Here is a 21,645-nt window from a genome sequence, read left to right on the forward strand (position 1 = left end):
TTGGGCCAAGGATTGGGTTAAGACAATGATTTTTTATTTAGATCAAACCAGGTGCAGGTGCTCATTTCTATTGTGATATATATAATATATATATATATATATATATATATATATATATATATATATATATATATATATATTATATATATATATATATATATATATATATATAATATTTCTTTGCAATATCTTTTTATAACAGAGTTCCACAACAGCTATAGGCTTTATGTTATATGGTATACAAATCACCATAATATATCTTGCCATTTATTTATATATTGCTTATTTACTCTTATGACTGACAGATTATCTCACTATTTAAAGTCCTTAAATGACATCTAGACCGAGATTAAACTTTCAATATTTTCTGTGCCATTGCTCGAAAGATTGTCAGATTTTTGCCACCGTTTATAATTTTTATTCAAACTAATATTGCTTACATACTCACAGAACAATTAACTGTCTCCAAAACGTTGTTATATTCCACCCCCCCCCCCCTCTTCCTTTGTTATATTGCTAACCTTAAAAATTATAATATACTTACTGACAATTATGGACTGACTATATCAATAAAAACAAAAAAAAACAGTGGAATCCATATAAAGTCAACAATTTTAAAGTCAACTCTGCATAAGCTCAACACCCTTTGTTGATCCGACATTTTCTGTTCTTTATCTAAGTGTTTTCCATTGATAATGGATACAGTCAACCTTGCTTAAAGTAATTTTTTTCTCTCTTATATATTATTATTATTATAGTTTTTTTTTGTTTTTGATATATTGTATTTTGTAAACATTTGACCGTATCTTTTGGAGCCGGTCCTTTCCTTTGTTTTTTTTTTTTTTTTTTTTTTGCCTGTACGTAACTTTTAGGAAATGTCAAAATAGGCACATTGATAGAAGGTTATTTTATCTTTTTATAATTGGTGCTTTTCAATAGGGAATGCGATTAGCAGAAGAGTAGCGTCCCTTGATTGGACGTCCACATGGGGAGAAGTTATTTGTAAACAAACCAACTACAAGCCAAGCGCTCCAAATACAAAATTTATTATTCATATTTCTGTACAAAAATGCATATCATAATCAACGTTATGCATTTTTTGTACAGAAATATGAATAATAAACTTTGTATTTGAGCGCTTGGCTTGTAGTTGGTTTGTTTACAAATAACTTCTCCACCCGCGACTTCCAATCAAGGGACGCTACTCTTCCGCTAATCTCATTCCCTATTCACATCTACAACTTTTCCTCCATCATTTTCTTTTCTACTGGCGCTGAAATGATCTAAAAGTTCAGGAAGTGCCATAAAACCCTAAAAAACAAACAAAACCTCTAAAAACTGAAAAAAAAAAATATATATAAAGAAAATAATAGCAAACTACTTATGATCTCTCTTTAACTTGTCCCCTCTGTCTTGCCTTTTTGTTTATTCATTCATTTATTTTTAGTACCTCGCTACCTTTATCCAAATGTTTTGACTTATTTATAGTCTTCCTTTTTACAGGCCCTAAATCGACATAAAACTGTTGGTGGCGCTGTAAACTCCCTAAAAATAAACAACGTTGAACAATTGTTGTTGTTATCATTATATACCTCCTTGTTTATATTAATTATATTTATATAATGTTATTTTATTATTGTTATTTATGGATGTCCTGCAGTTCAATTTTCTATAAATTTAAGATTTCAGAGCATATTAAAACGAGTCAAATTCAACTCATATTCGTACACGTCTGTAATGTCATATGGTGAGTTGTATGTTAGCTACTCTTTAATTATGTCATATGGTGAGTTTTATGTTAGCTACTCTTTAATTATGTCATATGGTGAGTTGTATGTTAGCTACTCTTTAATGTCATATGGTGAGTTGTATGTTAGCTACTCTTTAATGTCAATGGTGAGTTGTATGTTAGCTACTCTTTAATGTCAATGGTGAGTTGTATGTTAGCTACTCTTTAATGTCATATGGTGAGTTGTATGTTAGCTACTCTTTAATGTCATATGGTGAGTTGTATGTTAGCTACTCTTTAATGTCATGTAGGACGAATGTGAGTTGATTTTTAATCATTTTTATATAGCTAATATCATATATACATGTGTTGTAACTGGGTGGGGTTCCTGACCTTCCATAGTGGGCAGGGAGGTACATACTGTGTCTTCTATCCCCCTATGTCTGTTTTCCAACTTGCTTTCTGTCTTTGTCTTGGAATGAGATTACTTGGTTTTGTCCTGGCCCTGGCCGGATACCCTGGCTGGGAGGAAAGCAGTCAAATGTATAGTTAGTTTTGGGAGATGATATTTTTTTCTCTTGTAAATCATCTCTCTATTATGCACTGTATTATGTATTATGTTTTGTTTATGTATTATATGTGGTTTGTAAACATTTGAGTGTGTTCCCCTTAGTGGGGACCTGTGCCTGTGTCTGGATGAGACTTTTAAGTGATCTCAAACTAAGTACTTTGATTGTGGGTTCTTGGAATCTACATCTGTTCCCTACTTGAACCAAGTGTGTCTTCTATCTCCTTATATCTGTTTTCCAACATGCTTTCTTTGTCTTGGAATGAGATTACTTGGTTTTGTCCTGGCTCTGGCCGGAGTCCTAGCTGGGAGGGAAACAGTCAAATGCATAGTTATTGTTTTGGAAGATGATATTTTTTTCTTTGTAAATCATCTCTCTGTTATGTATTATTATTTTTATTTTGAATGTATAATGTAAGCATTTGAGTGTATTCCTCTTTGTTGGATTTTGTGCTTGTGTCTGGATGAGACTAGTAGGTGATTTCAAACTAAGTACATTGGTGGTATGCTCTTGGAATCTACATCTGATCCCTTTTTGTTCTCAGTTCCCCTTTGTCTTACTTTTTCTTGGGTGCTTTAATTGTAATTCTAGAACTTTTTACTATCCCATGTTCTTCCTTTTTACTGGCGCTAATATGACCTTAATGTGTTGCAAGCGCCGTAAAACCCTTTTAAAAAAGCAAAAACAAAAACAAACAATTTGTGTGTAATGATTTAGTTTGTGGAGATTTGCTGTCTGAGTCAATTTCAACAAAGACAAGGGGTGGGAAGAACACTAATCACATTCAAATGACTTCTTATCACCGTGGTTGTTATTTTTGATCACCTCCCATAGTGGGCAGGGAGGTACATACTGTGTCTTCTATCCCCTTATATCTGTTTTCAAACATGCTTTCTGTCTTTGTCTTGGAATGAGATTACTTGGTTTTGTCCTGTCCCTGGCCGGGAGGGAAAAAGTCAAATGCACAGTTATTGTTTTGGGAGATGATATTTCTTCTCTTGTAAATCATCTCTCTGTTATGTATTATTATATTTGTTATTTTCAATGTATAATGTAAGCATTTGAGTGTATTCCTCTTTGTTGGATTTTGTGCTTGTGTCCGGATGAGACTTATAGGTGATCTCAAACTAACTACATTGGCGGTATGCTCTTGGAATCTACATCTGATCCCTATTTGTTCCTAGTTCCCCTACGTCTTACTTTTTCTTGGGTGCTTTAATTGTTATTCTAGAACTTTTTACTATCCCATTTTCTTCCTTTTTACTGGCGCTGATATAACCTAAATGTGTTGGAAGCGCCGTAAAACCCTTAAAAAAACAATAACAAAAACATATTTTTGGTCACAAAGGTGCAGACACCATTTGGCACTTCCAGATTTTTAAAATTTATTTATCTTCAAGGGAAAAATAATCATGGCCAAACCATTGCGGTTAAAGTTTGAAGTTTTGATTATTGTGTCAGTAATTTAATTGGACATTCAACCCGACTTTTGATTTATTAATCTTTAAGATTATATAATGGCAATCCACAGATCAGAGGCTGGCGTTTGTGAATCGTTTTTACTTGATCCACATATCTTGAGCGGTTCAAAAGTTATAGCCATGTGAAGTTTTGTGCAAGACTTTTGTGGTTCAATATATATATATATATATATATATATATATATATATATATATATATATATATATATATATATATATATTGAATCGTGTTTGATACAAATATGGTACGAAAAGTGCTCGACATGTAGTAATGGAGCGAATTATTATTTAAAATATTTACCACAATGTTTGGGGCAGTCTACATCAATGTTTCAGGCTTAATTTGCCATCTTCAGGACTGAGTTGTTTTGTTGACTGTTGTTGATTCTTGAAGTGGTTCCGGTTTGAAGTTAATTAAGAGGAATTTGCGCCGATGGGGACACTTTCCGTAGATCTCATTTTTCATGTTGAGTGTGGCTTCATGAGGTTGTTTGATTATAGTATATTTTTCTTCCAGGCATAAGCTACATTGTTTTGATGTTGGTGTGTATCCTGTTGCTTTAGATAAAATTTTCCATGAAATGTTGTGGTCTATTTTGTTGTCTTTTAATTTCCAAATATGTTCGCTGAGTTTTGTGGATGTTTTTTTGTTAGTGTTTCTAAATGTTGAGGTGTGGAGGTTGTATCTTGTTTTGAAATTATTTTCTGTTAGTCCTACATATTTTTCTTGCTTGTTTGTTTTAGTTTCTGTGACTGTGGCTTGGTAAATTAAACTTGATTCTAAGCATTGTTTGTTTAGCGGGCAATGTTCTTTATTTCTGCAGTTGCATTTTCTAGTGGGTGGGTTTTGCTCTTGTCGGTGGTTTATTAATATTTTTTTGTTGTGGCTTGAAATTATTTGTTCTATGTTGCGCATACACGAGTAACTTATTTTTATGGTATTCCTGTTGATAATTTTATGTAGCTTGTGGTTTTTTGGAAAGTGTGTATCAATTAACTTCAGGAACTGCTGTCCTATGTTTGTGCTGACGTTTATGTCGAAAGGTGGGTTGAACCAAGTTATGTGTCGTTTTCTTGTTTTACGTTCTTCACTTGTGTGTTGGTGTTTACATGAGAGGGAGGCGTCTGTGTATAAAAATGGTGTGTTGTATCCACTTTTTGTGAGTGCTTCTTTGTAGGGGGTGGCTGCGACGTTGAATATCTCTCTGTTTTCCGGAAACTTTCGGAAAACAGAGAGATATTCAACGTCGCAGCCACCCCCTACAAAGAAGCACTCACAAAAAGTGGATACAACACACCATTTTTATACACAGACGCCTCCCTCTCATGTAAACACCAACACACAAGTGAAGAACGTAAAACAAGAAAACGACACATAACTTGGTTCAACCCACCTTTCGACATAAACGTCAGCACAAACATAGGACAGCAGTTCCTGAAGTTAATTGATACACACTTTCCAAAAAACCACAAGCTACATAAAATTATCAACAGGAATACCATAAAAATAAGTTACTCGTGTATGCGCAACATAGAACAAATAATTTCAAGCCACAACAAAAAAATATTAATAAACCACCGACAAGAGCAAAACCCACCCACTAGAAAATGCAACTGCAGAAATAAAGAACATTGCCCGCTAAACAAACAATGCTTAGAATCAAGTTTAATTTACCAAGCCACAGTCACAGAAACTAAAACAAACAAGCAAGAAAAATATGTAGGACTAACAGAAAATAATTTCAAAACAAGATACAACCTCCACACCTCAACATTTAGAAACACTAGCGAACATATTTGGAAATTAAAAGACAACAAAATAGACCACAACATTTCATGGAAAATTTTATCTAAAGCAACAGGATACACACCAACATCAAAACAATGTAGCTTATGCCTGGAAGAAAAATATACTATAATCAAACAACCTCATGAAGCCACACTCAACATGAAAAATGAGATCTACGGAAAGTGTCCCCATCGGCGCAAATTCCTCTTAATTAACTTCAAACCGGAACCACTTCAAGAATCAAAACAGTCAACAAAACAACTCAGTCCTGAAGATGGCAAATTAAGCCTGAAACATTGATGTAGACTGCCCCAAACATTGTGGTAAATATTTTAAATAATATATATATATATATATATATATATATATATACTCATAAAAGTGAGTGGAGCAGGCACCTAAAGTGAGTAGAAAAGTATCAGGAGACTATAAAGCATAAAAACGAACACAGCCGTAACAATCGCCATGCTTTCATTCTGTGTTGTCTTCTGTCACTTTTCTACTCACTTCATTTCTTGTTTATATATAGATACCCGCTTCCCTGACCATAACAATCATATCCTTTTCTTTTTTTTAATGTTAATTTTTTTTTGTTGCCTACACTGATTAAAATAATGAAAACTAGAAAATACCGAGTTTTATGACTCTCTCTCTCTCTCTCTCTCTCTCTCTCTCTCTCTCTCTCTCTCTCTCTCTCTCTCTCTCTCTCTCTCTCTGTCCCCCCTCTCTCTCTCTCTCTCTCTCTCTCTCCCTTTCTCCCTCTCTCTTTCCCTTTCTCACTCTCTCTTTTCTGGGTGGGGATCCTGACCTCCCATAGTGGGCAGGGGGGTACATACTGTGTCGTCTATCCCCTTATATCTGTTTTCCAACATGCTTTCTGTCTTTGTCTTGGAATGAGATTACTTGGTTTTGTCCTGGCCCTGCCGGAGTCCTAGCTGAGAGGGAAACAGTCAAATGCATTGTTATTGTTTTGGGTGATGATATTTTTTTCCTTGTAAATCATCTCTCTGTTATGTATTATTATATTTGTTATTTGGAAGCATTTGAGTGTATTCCTCTTTGTTGGATTTTGTGCTTGTGTCCGGATGAGACTGTAGGTGATCTCAAACTAAGTACATTGGTGGTATGCTCTTGGAATCTACATCTGATCCCTATTTGTTCCCAGTTCCCCTATGTCTTACTTCTCTTGGGTGCTTTAATTGTAATTCTATAACTTTTTACTATCCAATTTTCTTCCTTTTTACTGGCGCTGATATAACCTAAATGTGTTGCAAGCGCCGTAAAACCCTTAAAAACAAAACAAAACAAATCACTCTCTCTTTCTCACTCTCTCTCTCTCTCTCTCTCTCTCTCTCTCTCTCTCTCTCTCTCTCTCTCTCTCTCTCTCTCTCTCTCTCCCCCCCCCTCTCTCTCTCTCTCTCTCTCTCTCTCTCTCTCTCTCTCTCTCTCTCTCTCTCTCTCTCTCTCTCTCTCTCTCTCTCTCTCTCTCTCTCTCTCTCCTGGGCGGGGTTCCTGGCCTCCCATATTGGGAGGGAGGTACTAACTCTGTCTTCTATCGCTTATATCTGGTTTCCAAATTCCTTTTTGTTTTTGTCTTGGAATGCGCTTGGCTAAGACGCTCATAACATTGCCATCCGGAAGTATAACGGACCAACACACAAAACTGTGTGTATCCATGAACATTTATAGTCGGGTTAATACAGTTCAGTGAACATTACTCATAAACGCGGATGGCAAAAAACAATAAAAAAGACCCGAGTGACGTCATCTTCGAACTATCTGATAGTTCGAAGATGACGTCACCCAGGTCTTTGTTATTGGTTTTCGCCATCCGCGTTTATGAGTAATGCTCACTGAACTGTATTAACCCGACTATAAACGTTCATGGATACACATAGTTTTGTGTGTTGGTCCGTTACACTTCCGGATGGCAATGTTGTGAACTTCTTAGCCAAGTGCATACTATCTATAGGCAGGTTACGGTTACAGACTGCCATCTATTTTTTTAAATAAATAATCTGGAAAAACAACGCGTACTTCAAAATTTGGCCAGAAAGCTCGTCCTTCAAATTATATCTATCGATTAAATTATGCGAAGTCCCAGGTTTGAGAGTCTTTTGTTTTGTCAAGACGAGGGTCGCTTTAATCGAAAGATACGTGACCCATAGGCTCAAAACGGTTTTATCTTTGGTTTAACCTGGCACTAAAAAGTCAAATGAAGTCAAACTGATTAAAAGTGGGAAATGGCAATCTTTAGCACTCTAAAATAACGCATTCATTCTCCTTAATGGTGAGGGGTCCCGATAGCTCCGTTGGTAGAGCACTCGCTTCACACGCAAAAGGTGCAGTAGAGATATTTTTCTGCCCCTCCTCTCCACACAGCAGTGAATGGGTAGCTGAGTCTGTTAGATTTGGCGGAAAGTACCTTGCGATAGACTAGCGTCATATCCAAAGGATATCAAGCAATTGCTATTGTCCGTTTCACGCTTTAGAAACCGGGATAAACTCCGACTCCATGGGCCTAATGGCTCTGAAGGACTATCTACTACTACTACTAGTTATTAATAGAATCTCAAATCAAGTCTGATATCAATTTTTGGATATGAATTCAATTTTCAACATCTCAACGTCTCCGAGATTAAAACGTTTTGAGGTGATGGGTCACATATTATTAGACATGGTTTATTGGGATATGTCGGCTAGTGCTACTGTATAAGTTACACCATTGGCGCTAAACTGTGGGTTCCACAGGGAGGTGTTATAATAATATTATCTCTACTCCACACACGTAATGTTATTGTCATATTTACTTATCCCCCTAAGAGTGTGGATCAAGAGGAAGGGTAGGCTTGTTCTAGCAGGCGACAACTGCAGCCGCTTTTCACCTTCGATTTGGTTCCATGTGGCGTGCTGGATGAATAAATGAAACATTTTGACGCGCACTGATACTGGTTTCCGTAAAAATGTTCTGAATAAATGTTATTTTATTCTATTTTATTTGCTCTTGGATTTAGGTCAGAACTCTGTTGGATTCGATCATTTTGTTTCCCTTTATTTAACACACCTCAAACGAAACAAGTCATGGTTATGACAATGCTACTGCTGTTGATGATGATGATGATGATGATGATGATGATGATGATGATGATGAAAATCGATAACATACCTATTTATAGTGCATGTGACAAAGAAGATACTGCACGATGCACTTCACTTTTGCTATTTGGGGGGGGGGGGGGGGGTGGGGGGGGGGGGGGTTGGCCACATTAAAAAAATAACTAGGTTTTTCTCTGACTAAAATTCAACATTCTCACAAAATACAAATATTTTTTAATCGATAGATCGGCAATCGGTATCTTTCTTCATCTGTAAAAATAAAGATAAATGTGACTCAGCTAGGTAAATGTGTCGTTTATTTAATCATTACGGTAATTTTGGCGTTTTTTCTCCCACCAAGGTTAATCAAAAAAGCTTTTCTGGCAACTGTGTTCACGAGAAAGTGAAGATTTGAGTGATTCACTGTCTGCTGTCTTCCATTGTAAGTAAAATGTAAACAAACAAAACGTCCGTGACTGACTGCTATGGAAGTAAAGAGTAACATAAATAACTTAATTTTTCTATTGACATTTAAATAATAAATTGCAAGTTTACTATAGTTCCTGGCATTTGTGACTCGTAGTCATTTTATTTGTAAAAGCATAAATGAGGTAAAGGTAAATAAAAACTTCCTTCAATTTGCTTCTGCCGATACCGGTAAAAGTAGAAGTCCCGTGCAGAGTGTGGCCCTTACTGTAGCTGTAAGAATCACGAATAATGATAATAAATAATACAGCCACTCATCTAAAACGGCTAGCAGTAAGCCACATCCACAACAACGAACACAATTTCTTCGACTGTACACTTTCTGCAAACCAGAAAATCAGCAGCAAACGACAGATTGCTTACTTGCTTCCACTGCAAATAAATACATTTGAGCCCTGGATGCAGGGCTGGCTTTGGCTTTACTGTGACCGAGAACCGTTTTCCTCTGATAGGATGTGTAGAGACTTTTTCTCCCGTCTATCTGGATTTTATATGAAGTATTTAATATTAGCCTTTAAATTAAATTGTTTGTTGTTTACTGAAGAAGGGTTTTCGACCATTAATTATTTATTACAATTTTTTGAAACTAAGAACATATTCATTTTTCCTGGGTGGGGATCCTGACCTCCCATAGTGGGCGGGGAGGTACATGCTGTGTCTTCTATCCCCCCATACCCGTTTTCCAATTGTTTCCTGTCATTGTCTTGGAATGAGATTACTTAGTTTTGTCCTGATCCTTGCCGGAGCTCTTTGGCTGGGAGGGAAACAGTCGAATGTATAGTTATAGTTTTGGGAGATGATATTTTTTTCCTTGTAAATCATCTCTCTGTTATGCATTGTATTATGTTGAGTTTACATATTATATTAAATGATTGGTGTGTATTCCTCTTAGTTGGGACCTGTGCTTGTGTCTGGATGAGACTTTTAGGTGATCTCAAACTAAGTACACTGGTGGTATGCTCTTGGAATCTACATCTGATCCCTATTTGTTCCCAGTTTCCCTATGTCTTACTTTTTCTTGGGTGCTTACATTGTAATTCTATAACTTTTTACTATCCCATTTTCTTCCTTTTTACTGGTGCTGATATAACCGAAATGTGTTGCAAGCGCCGTAAAACCCTTAAAAACAACAACAAAACATATTCATTTTTCGTTTAATGATATTGAAGCCTTGCATTGCACTGAGCTTTTGCTCAACTGTTTTATTGATACAAATAGCAGAGATTGAATTGGAATCATTCTCATCATCATCATCATCATCATCATCATCATCATCGTCATCATCATCATCATCATCATCCACATCCTTTATCATTACCGTTGGCACTACTGTTAACTACACACACACACACACACACACACACACACACACACACACACACACACACACACAGATACACACAAATCCAACAATTAAAAGACACCTAAAATAACAGCATCAACAAATTGACCACAAATTATTGTAAAATTTTTTTGGACTTGTTGTAAGTATTACTATTTGCAGGAAGCTGCTTTATAAAATCTTGTAGTGGTAAAATTTTATGAGAGTATAATTCTTTTAAAGACTACGGAGAGTAGTTGATTTTATTTTTAAAAACCCCAATAAACTGTGTCATGGCACAATACCGAAGGGCTAGAGCCCAGGTGGTCGCTGGTTCGGTAAAGTAAGTAAGTTAGTAAAGAAATAAAATTTGTCAATTGCCATTTTCTATTCTATTTTCTTTCCATTTTCAAACAGATTGGTTCCAGTAACTTGGAAACACAAGAGAAGACTAAATGTGATTATCGGGGATAAGACATTTTAATTTTAAAAAAGAGAGCAATAAAATGACGCAGCTACCATTGACGAGGCTAAGAATTCCAAGGTTGTCATTTTTCATCACTGTTACTCTCATTGCTGTTCTGTATAGCACAGCGTCAATCCAGGCAGATGATTTAAACTCTAACTCTAAGGTTATAACAGATGATGCCTCGACGCTCAAGGTGATCAGTCCCACATCAAAATCAAATGGCCCGGATGACTCGAGCTACAACGTTACAGCTGGCAAGAAAAAAATTGAATTGACTCATGGCGTTAAAAATAACAGCCATGGCAAAAAGGAAGGCGGTGGACACAAGACTGAAGGATTGGTCGTCGCGTCGTGGAATTATCATGAAATTCGAGATCCTTTGATCTTCACTCTCATCTTGGTTCTGGCAGGTGTTTGCAAGATTGGTGAGTTAACCTTAATATGATTGGTCCTCTGTTTCCAAATAATTGTCTTGTAAAGAGTTATAATAATATGTATATTTTTGTTGTTCATCTCATTACCATCAGTTTGTTATTTGAACTTGGTATTGCAGTGGCATTAGTAGTATTAGTTCAATAATCATATTGAACTAATACAACTACTAATATGCTACTGCAATACTGCTACTGTTGTTTCAATATAATTTTTTTTTTGTGTGGCATCAGTCACGCATTAGTATGGTTTCTTAATTAAGCAAATGTGAGTTGGGGTCATATACTGAATGATTGATTACCTTATTGTCTTGTCCTAGATTAGGGCATGTTGCTCATATTTCCCCACTTGACTCAGGTATGAATGGGTATCTGGTTGTTGGTAAAAAGTGTATTTATTGACAAATATGGTGTGGAATAGATATTGTAGCATTTGGAAAACGAAACCCTGTTTATCAAGATTATTCTATTAAAATGTTCTATCTGTATGTCTCCATATGCTTTTATTTATTTTGATATATTTATTTTTGGTAAGATAAAAATCATTATGTGAATTTATAAATAATTTAGCTTTTAAGGATGTTGAACATTTCATGACATCTGATTCATCATCTCCATTGAAATAATTCAAAATATAAATAGAAATCTCCTCTTGTTGTCACTTTATTATTTATTCATTTTTTGATTTCTACAACGATTCCACAGTCTACCATCATGCAGGCTTTTTGTCCAGTAAAATACCGGAATCGTGGTAAGTTTTCACACCTCAAGCTTTTCACTATAAATATAAAGTAAAAGCACTTTTAGTATTATAAATAAATAAAAAATAAATAAAATTCCCTTTATTCATCCCCAAGGGGAAATTTGTCTTTAGGGTCTATTCCAAGGGAAGACTGGAATAACCCAGGCGTCAGCTGCAGAGCAGCGCCGCAAAGTGAGCTAGGGCGAGGTGACTTGCTCAAGGCCACACAACGCAGCGGCGGGTGATTGAACTCGGTACCTTTCGGGTAGGAAGCAAAGACCGTACCGCTGAGCCACGTTGCCCCATATGAATATGAAACTAACCTAATTTAGTAGTGTAGTGATAATGTTTAAAAACCATATTACAGTAGAAACAGCATAGAATCAACATTCACTAAAACCAACTTCTGCTTTAAGTCAACAAACCTTGTTGGTCCCAAATGTGTTCCATTGATAGTGGATAAAGTCAACCAATCGTTATCAGAGTTTTTACAAATTGTTTCAAAAATTGACCAAAACTTCAGAGAACAGTTTCAGTAAAGAATGTTTATATCTATAAGTGTCTAGGTTCCTAAGAGAAATTGTTGAAAGGACATTTATCATTTATTACCGTCAAACGTCAAAGTGGCAATCACAATTTTGAACATTTTTTCTTCAGTTATTAATTCAGTTTTACTTTTCACAGCCGTTTAAATAGGGCCCAAACTTTCAGTTTAGTTACTTCTTCCCTCACTGGCTACCATCAAGTAATGTAAACAATCCACCGTCAGCCACAGTGATAGCAGCTGTCGAGACGGCGTGCATTGGCAATAAATTATATCTGCAGGTAAATCTCATCGCTTTGAATTTCTCTCCGGCAGAGAGTAGTAGAAATTTCATCAAAATACTCAATTTGCTCAGCCTGTTGTGGACGCAGCATCTTTTTCATAATTTTCAAACATATATGGATACAAAGACCAGCTTTTCCTCTACAAGACGCAATTATTTTTGTTTACATCATTAAATGATAAGTTTGTGTTTTGCTCTTTTGAATAATCAGAGTTTTTTATGAAATAAATATTAAAATTATAGGTTTAAGAAATATTTAAAAATTCAAAATATAAAACCAACACTTTTTACCATCAAGGGTGAGGGATCAGAGAAAAGTAGATAAAATTATCTTTCATATGATATATACTTTATTATGTAGATTCAGGGATTTAAGAATAGAGGGTGTGGAAAGGAATCTCAATAATTATTTTTGTTACCAACAAAGAGGAGAATATTTCATGATATTTTAGAAACCCAATAATAAAACTAGATAGTGATGATAAGAGACATTTATTTAATTTGATTTCATTGAATTTAAGCGGAAATTTTAGATATTTCTTAAATTTACTTAAAGTTCTGTTCAGGTCATGGAGAGACACACTGAAGACGGTCATCACACCAGTACAAATGAAATATGTCGAATTTGTTGTGAAAGAGTACAGAGCCGTGCTGAGTGGATTAAAAGACTCTAGACGTTATCAACAATTGACTATAAATATAAATGAGAAATTCTGACATATTTAAATATTCCAATTTGCGAGAAATGTATCTCACTGGTACATAATTTAAAGAAATGCGATGCAGGTATTGATACCTCTTTGGTTCAATGAGAAAACTCTGAATAAGAAACAATACTTAATGAGGTGAATATGATCCTAATCTTTCACCAATGATGTGCTATATGCAGTCTATATGGCACACAAATTAAAAGAGGTGCAGGTCAAGTACATAAAAAAAAGTAATGGGCTTGGATATCTCAAAAATAAGTTTATGAAAATTATAAGCCGAACTCTTTAAGATTTTCTTAGTGGTTTTGATTGTCTTTAAATGAATGTCCTTATATAACAATTTTTAATGGAATTCTTATAATTCATTGATTCTGGGATAAATATAAGTGAATCACATTTGACTATGTTTCTGGTTTATTAAAAAATGTCTATTAAGACAATGCTGTGATTGGATTTCAGTTTTACCCTACTCAAAATCCTTACTTTTACGTACAGGTGAACTGATATCTCAAAAACGCCTCAATCTACTGGTATAAAATTTATATGTCTACATTCTACAGATATTCAACATCATTTCCATTACTTTTGTTTAAAAATCTTAAGTGTTGAACGTGTTAAAATATTCTCTTAAAAATTTTAATTCACTTAAATTTATGTATCAATTTCATGGGTTATCCCTCTTGCTTTTTAACAACATCATAATTATGATTATATAATCAATGAAAACTCTGTTGATAAACTGTTTGGTAGTATAAAAATATTTTTGCTACACTTAATAACGGCAAAAAATCGATCAAAACGGCGAAAAAATTGTCTCCCTCTCTGTGTAAAGCTATGACTCATCATCACTAGACTGGCTAGATTTACCTGGCGAACTAAACTGAAAGCAATAAATGCCTTTGGTTTGCATTCGTCATAAGGAAGTAATGACTTTAAGTTTGCATTTATTTATTAATTTTTTAAATTTATTTATTTTTAAAATCTAGAATGATAATTTCTATTTAATAATCCATTTTTTTCTTTAAAATAAAAATTTCTGAACCTGACTAAATATTTTATCTTCTTTTTCCTTCTAGTATTCTTATCGTTCTTGGGACTGTCTTTGGTGCTCTGATCCAGTGAGTCATTTTGATTTATAATGAAAACTATAGATTTCCTTTTATATTTAATCCATTTTGTTTTAGAATACACTTTTTTTGTTATCGGTTTTTAAATTAATTGCTCGGTGTAGTTGAATTGAATTTAAATGAATTTTGGATTTGTACAGGTCAATATTTTATATATATATTTTTTGTTGTTGTTGAAAAAATGTAAATTTATTATCATCATAAAATTAGAAGTAATAGTATATACCTTAAATATTATATAATATTATAATAATTATAATGATATATTTAAGAAGTATTTTATCAGTTCCGGACTCCAACAACTACAACTAAATCCTATTTTTAACTCTACGGGAGATGTATTTTTAAAACACCACAAACATCTGGTCCTAGTGCAGTTAAAGTTGGATGTTGTTGATTTTATCCAATCTCTCTTAATCATTTAAAAAAATGATTTATTCGATTGTAGTGACAAAGACTTAATATTTATTTTCAGCTTTACAGATGCACAGGAAACTTTTCCAACATTTTTCAGGCCTCATGAATTCTTCGTATTTTTGTTACCTCCGTAAGTGTAAAATTAAATTGGAATAAAGCATTTGGTAATAAATATATCAAAATTTACCCCCACCATTTTTTGTTTAAGTATTATTTATTATATCTTGTAAGCTTAAGACTATCGATTACAGGATAACATTCCAAGATAATAGATTTATCAAAGTTTTGAGATGACCCACAATATTTCAGTTTAATTCCTCGTTTCAATTTTAATATAATTTTCATCTTTTTTTCTTATGCATTGACGTTTTCCTCATGAATTTGTAAAAAATAACTATGAGTATTACATTGTAAGCTTCATTTCATTCACCTTAACAACGCCACTATCACATTATCTCATTCATCTGTAGTGTTTCATTCATCCTGTTTTGTTGGTAAAGGGAAAATCCGAAACGTTCACAGTATCTGTCTTGTCTAATAAATTGAAGCTTACAATTCAATACACTTCATTATTTTTTCCTTCGAGCTTCAAGCAGCAACATTTTCATCTTTCATTTGTAAATCACTACTTAAATTAATTACCTTTATTGAATATTTTTAAATATTTGAAATACAAATTCTTTCACAGCATCATCTTGGAAGCTGCATACAGTCTTCATGACAGAACATTTATTGAAAACTTGGGTAGCATTCTTCTCTTTGCTGTGGTGGTGAGTTGAGTTCGATGTTAAGTTGGATAAAATAATGAAAGTGGTTTCAAATAATACTATTAATAATAATAATAATAATAATAATAATAATAATAATAATAATAATAATAATAATAATAATAATAATAATAATAATAATAATAATAATCTTTATTAATCCAAAAAATGAAAATTCGTTTACCTAGGTGCATGCATAAAAATGTATGAATATAAAGTTAAGAATTTCTGGTGACATATATAAATTTTACAAAGTGAAATATGTTGTCCCTATGACCCCTAGTTTGAATTTATATGTAAATGTTTTATAGAATTAAGAATTAATGGCGACACTTTATATACTTGTTTTATAAATTGAGATAGATTATTCTAATGTTCTCTAATCCAAACTTGTGTATGTATATTTAATGACTAAAGTAAAGATTCCAAAACAGTGCAAAGGTGGAAGGTTTAAGGTTAAGTCAGTCCATTAAAAAACCTCCAAAAAAAACTTGGCATATTTTTTAAACGTTTATTTTAAGTCAATCTGGAGTAGAGACATTATTTTTGTATTTGCTGCAAATATTGTGTCAAAAGTAATATAAAATAATGAATATATAACTATGAAAGCTTTGAAAAAAAAAAAGAACAACAAAATACCGACATTTTTATACAAAAACAAGATATTGTTTAACACATTATGGCATTATTTGGTTTAATGATTACAGTCTTTTAAAGCTTATTTATATATATTTTTTTAATTTGCAGGGAACTATACTGGCCTGTGTATTTGTTGGTAAGTATGAGCTAAATGAGTAGGAAAATTTGTTAAATATTTCCAATCTTATTTGTCTATAAAACTATAATTATTGAAAAATGTCATGGATTTGATTAATGAGATTTTTTAACATGTTAGAATAAGATAAATCAATATGTTTGAATGTAATAGAGTGGTAAATTAACGTTATCCACTTTTTTTTCTTTGGGGGTGGGGGGAAAGGGCTTGGTTTCACATTCCATTGTCTGTAAGAATAGAATACAAATAAAAATAACATATAAGTTGTTCTGCCCCTTATTATCATAGAAGAGTTTTTCGCATAATTTTTTTTTTTCAGAAAGTCCGGGTCGCTGTCTCTGCGCAATATCCCTTTCTTCTCCTCCTCCTCCTCCCCCAGCTCTTGCTTCTCATCCTCCTCCTCCTCTCCTCTACCTTTTCCAACTCCTCCTCTTCTTCTCTCTCCTCTTTGGTCTGATGCTATTGCTATTCTTCTACTTCCTTTTCTCTTTCACCTTCTACACTACTACTACTACTACTATTACTATTAACTACTACTACTACTACTACTACTACTACTACTACTACTACTACTACTACCACCTCTACTACTACCACCTCTACTACTCTACTACTACTACTACTACTACTACTACTACTACTACTACTACTACTACTACTACTACTACTACTACTACTACTACTGCTACTACTACCACTACCACTACTACTACTACCATTACTACCACTACCACTACTCCTCCTCCTCCTCCCACCAATATCTCCTCATTTACTACAATATATGAATCATTTCAGGTTTAAGCTTATTTGGATTAGCCAACTCCGGAGCCATGGGGTCCATTGAAGACTTGGGGTTTGTGGAGCTGATGGTTTTCTCGTCTCTGATCGTCGCTGTGGATCCTGTGGCTGTAAGTCTGGCAATATTATCACTCTCATAACATTTGTGTCAGTGCATGACACAATCACTCGGAAGATGAACATTTTGGATTTGCTTTTTTTTCTCCATTTTCTGAAAGAATGCTCACTAGAGCATTTTAATCTTTATTTGAAGCAAATCTGGTGATTTTTCATGAAGTTATGGTCAGATGTATGGGAAAGGTATCCAGCAACTTTTCTCAAATTTCATACTTTTTCAACTTCACTAACTGTAAAAAATATATATAGAAGTGAAATTAAGTTTTGACATTTCCCGAAGATGTAAAAAAGGGTTGATTTAATCTTTTATTAACAAAACTCATTTTTGATTAAAATTGGCCTTCTAACTAAACTTGGCAATATCTCAGTTCAAACCTTTTCACGATCCGACTGATTATGACATTCACTGTAACATATCATATCCAGTGAAGTGGTAGTCCTTCAGAAACAATAGGCCCATAGAACCGAAGTTTATCCTGGTGTCTATAGCATGAATCAAAAAATAGCAATTGCTTGCTATCCTTTAGATAGGATGTTAGTCTATTGCAATTTATTTCCAGACCTGCCCTTTTATTCGAGTTTTCAAAATTAATTAATTTTTTTTTTTTACACTCCGTGTTTGCATAATATTGTTTTTCACTTTGATATTCTGAGTGTTTAAAAAAAAAAATAGTAATATCCATTCAGAGGTTATTTTTTTTTCTAAATTGTGATTTTATATGGATTTGACACCATAGATTTGTTGGCATTCCCATGAAAAACCTATCTGATATAAATGGCCAAATAACTAATATTTAAAAAAAACATAATCTGAGGCCAATTTAACCCCAAGGTTGAGTCTGTGAGAAGTTTCAATTTAACACAAACCAAAAGACTTTTTTTCAATTCTGAATTGATTTGTTCATGTAAAAACAAAAAACATTCTTTTAAAACACAGTGGAACCCTGTTAAAGCCAACTCTGTCAGACCAGAAAAATTAGTTGACTTTAAGCAAGGTCGACTTTATCCATTATCAATGGAACACACTTGGATAAAGAACAGAACATTTGGGACTAACAAGAGGTGTTGTTGACTTTAAGATTGTTGTCTTAATGCAGATTCCACTGTGTCTTGCAATGAAAATAATCATTTAGCCTGATCATTCCACGATTGGGGGTCCCAATAGCTCAGTTGGTAGACCACTTGCTTCACACGGAAAGGGATCGAGATCGATCCCGTATGCAATGAAGATTTTTTTTTCTGAACTCCCCACCTTGTCCACCCAGCAGTGAATGGGTAGCTGAGTCTGTTAAATTTGGCGGAAATTACTTTGCGATAGACTAGTGTCCTATCCAAAAGATAGCAAGCAATTGCTATTGTCTGTTTCACGCTATAGAAACTGGGATAATCTCTTCTCCATGGGCCAAGTGACTCTGAGGGACTAAAAGATCTACACAATATTCTACCATAGGGTTTATGAAAGGAAAACCAGTGTATATATATCTTTTTTTCAAATGCTGTGAGTTTTAAATACTATTATCTGGGTGGGGATCCTGACCTCCCATGGCGGGCAGGGAGGTACATACTGTGTCTTCTATCCCCTCATATCCTTTCCAACAAGCTTTCTGTCTTTGTCTTGGAATGAGATTACGGTACTTGATTTTTTCCTGGCTCTCGCCGGAGTCCTGGCTAAGAGGGAAACAGTCAAATGCATAGTTATTGTTTTGGGAGATGACATTTTTTTCCTTGTAAATTATCTCCCTGTTATGTATTATTATATTTGTTATTTTTAATGTATAATGTAAGCATTTGAGTGTATTCCTCTTTGTTGGATTTTGTGCTTGTGTCCAGATGAGACTTATAGGTGGTCTCAACTAAGTACTTTGATAGCGTGCTCTTGGAATCTACATCTGATCCCTATTTGTTCCCAATTCCCCTCAGTCTTACTTTTCTTGGGTGCTATATTTGTAATTCTACAACTTTTTACTATCCCTTTTTCTTCCTTTTTACTGGTGCTGATATAACCTTAATGTGTTGCAAGTGCCGTAAAACCCTTAAAAACAAAATAAAAAACATTTTAAATACTATTCTTCATTGTCCTCAGGTCCTGGCTGTATTTAATGAAATTGGTGTAAATCACGTCCTGTACTTCCTGGTGTTTGGGGAATCCCTTTTAAATGGTGAGTGTACAATGGGCTCCACACGATATCCTCTATTCTCAAATTTATAATTGAGCTCTAATATCTAATATTTTGTAAGTCATACCGACATACTTGCTGTTAGAAAAAAATTGTAATATATTAAGAAATATCTCGTAAACTTTGCCATGTACTTCAAATGCAACTTGCTAGATCATGGGATTTCACTGCCCGACACTCCTTATTGTTCTTTTTATAAATAATTATGGATATGTTTGATAAATTCTATGATATACAAGTTTCATTTTTAAAAAATACAAACAAATTGAGCTTTTATGGAGCACAATGTCCACTAAACATGCTCAAAGTGCTTTACAAAGGGTCCGTGACCAACAGCAACACGTAACATTAGAATGAGACATGACGCCTCTTAGTCGATATTATAATTTTTTCTGACAAAGACAATGCTGTTAATGGCCAGGTACTCATTTTACACCTGAGTATGGTGAGAGAATGTGAGTAAAGAACATTTTCCAACAACTCAACTATGCGCCGAGCGAGGCTCGAACCCAGAACTTCCTGATCCGAAAGCGAGTGTCATTCCACTAGACCACATAGTTGCACTAGTCGATTGCACTCAACATGAATTACAATTGAACAAATTTGTTCAATTGTCCATTCCTGTGAAGATGGGAGAGTTAATCATTACAACTAGTTATTGGGATGAGACCTGACCTAGTGATACATTCAAAAGACACACACACATACACACACACACACACACACACACACACACACACACACACATTAAACAAGAAAAACAATATATTGTTTATTCTTAGTATTGAATACACCAAAACCCCAATTGTTTTTTATGTACACCAATGAATATAACAGCTACAGAAAGAACAAAATACCAAAAATGGAATGTTTAAGGCTCAAAATCCTCCTTCAGCCAATAACAAAAAAGTAAAAAGAAAACATTAATACATCACTTTAAATACAGACATATGTCAGAAGTGTGTAAGGCACGTTGTTTTCCATTTGGCTTGGTATAACGTTCCAATGTCTCTTCTTTAGTTAATGTAAATATGCCACCCATTGTGTTGATTCAATGTTTTGTCAGAATGAAGCACCAGTCAAATAGAATCGAGTTTGATATCAATACAGTAGTCAATAGAACATTTTAGTTTTTTATCAACAACGTTGAATTTTAGTAAAATTTTGAGATTTAGACTTCAACTCTGTTCCTAAAAGCATGTTCAATCTGGCATGACGCTGGTTGGAGGCATTATTCCTTCAGAGCCACCAGGCCTGTGGAGTTGGGAGTTTATCCCAGTTTCTATATCGTGAAACGGACAATAGCAATTACTTGCTATCATTTGGATTGGATGCTAGTCTATTGCAAAGTACTTTCCACCACATCTAACAGATCAAGCTACCCAATCACTGCTGGTTGGACAAGAGGGTCAAAAAGAATATCTCGACTGCACCTGGAATCGATCACGGTCCCTTTACTTGTGAAGAGTGTGCTCTACCAACTGAGCTATTGGGATCTCTCCGATGGAGGCGTTTAGTCCAACTATAACTAATTTTTTTTTATTTCAACCCCTTTTCCAGATGGTGTGACTGTGGTTCTGTATAAAGTCTTCCAAGCTTACAATGTCATGGATGAAATCACCGGAGCTCATGTGAGTCATTGTTGGAACAATTCATCTCTGTCAGATTCATTTAAAACCCACTATCTTTGCGAAGGACTAAAGGCTATTGCTCTGGGTGGGGTTCCTGACCTCCCATAGTGGGCAGGGGGGTACATACTGTGTCTTCTATCCCCTTATATCTGTTTTCCAACATGCTTTCTGTCTTTGTCTTGGAAT

The 21,645-nt window shown here is 34.4% G+C and overlaps 1 protein-coding gene across 8 annotated transcripts in view; it reads left to right on the forward strand.

The window, feature by feature from the left end:
- The first annotated feature begins 5,823 nt into the window (after positions 1 to 5,823).
- LOC144980772 (Na(+)/H(+) exchanger beta-like) overlaps positions 5,824 to 21,645 on the forward strand; it is a 44,453-nt gene continuing 28,631 nt past the window's right edge. For 2 of the 8 annotated variants that reach the window (XM_078928558.1, XM_078928554.1), the window contains exons 1-10: positions 9,097 to 9,281; positions 10,889 to 11,365; positions 12,077 to 12,122; positions 14,727 to 14,768; positions 15,253 to 15,324; positions 15,883 to 15,964; positions 16,709 to 16,736; positions 17,532 to 17,644; positions 19,735 to 19,810; positions 21,389 to 21,459. In XM_078928558.1, coding sequence (XP_078784684.1) covers positions 10,978 to 11,365; positions 12,077 to 12,122; positions 14,727 to 14,768; positions 15,253 to 15,324; positions 15,883 to 15,964; positions 16,709 to 16,736; positions 17,532 to 17,644; positions 19,735 to 19,810; positions 21,389 to 21,459 — 918 coding nt within the window. In that variant the 5' untranslated portion in view covers positions 9,097 to 9,281; positions 10,889 to 10,977. Of the gene's footprint in view, positions 5,892 to 9,028; positions 9,282 to 9,398; positions 9,648 to 10,888; positions 11,366 to 12,076; positions 12,123 to 14,726; positions 14,769 to 15,252; positions 15,325 to 15,882; positions 15,965 to 16,708; positions 16,737 to 17,531; positions 17,645 to 19,734; positions 19,811 to 21,388; positions 21,460 to 21,645 lie in introns of those variants that run through there. The other 6 variants (XM_078928555.1, XM_078928557.1, XM_078928552.1 and 3 more) reach the window with 6 other exon arrangements.

This window comes from Berghia stephanieae, chromosome 10 (assembly GCF_034508935.2).
Source record: "Berghia stephanieae isolate SIO BIC M18660-M18661 chromosome 10, UCSD_Bste_1.3, whole genome shotgun sequence".
Classification (NCBI taxonomy): Eukaryota; Metazoa; Mollusca; class Gastropoda; order Nudibranchia; family Aeolidiidae; genus Berghia; species Berghia stephanieae.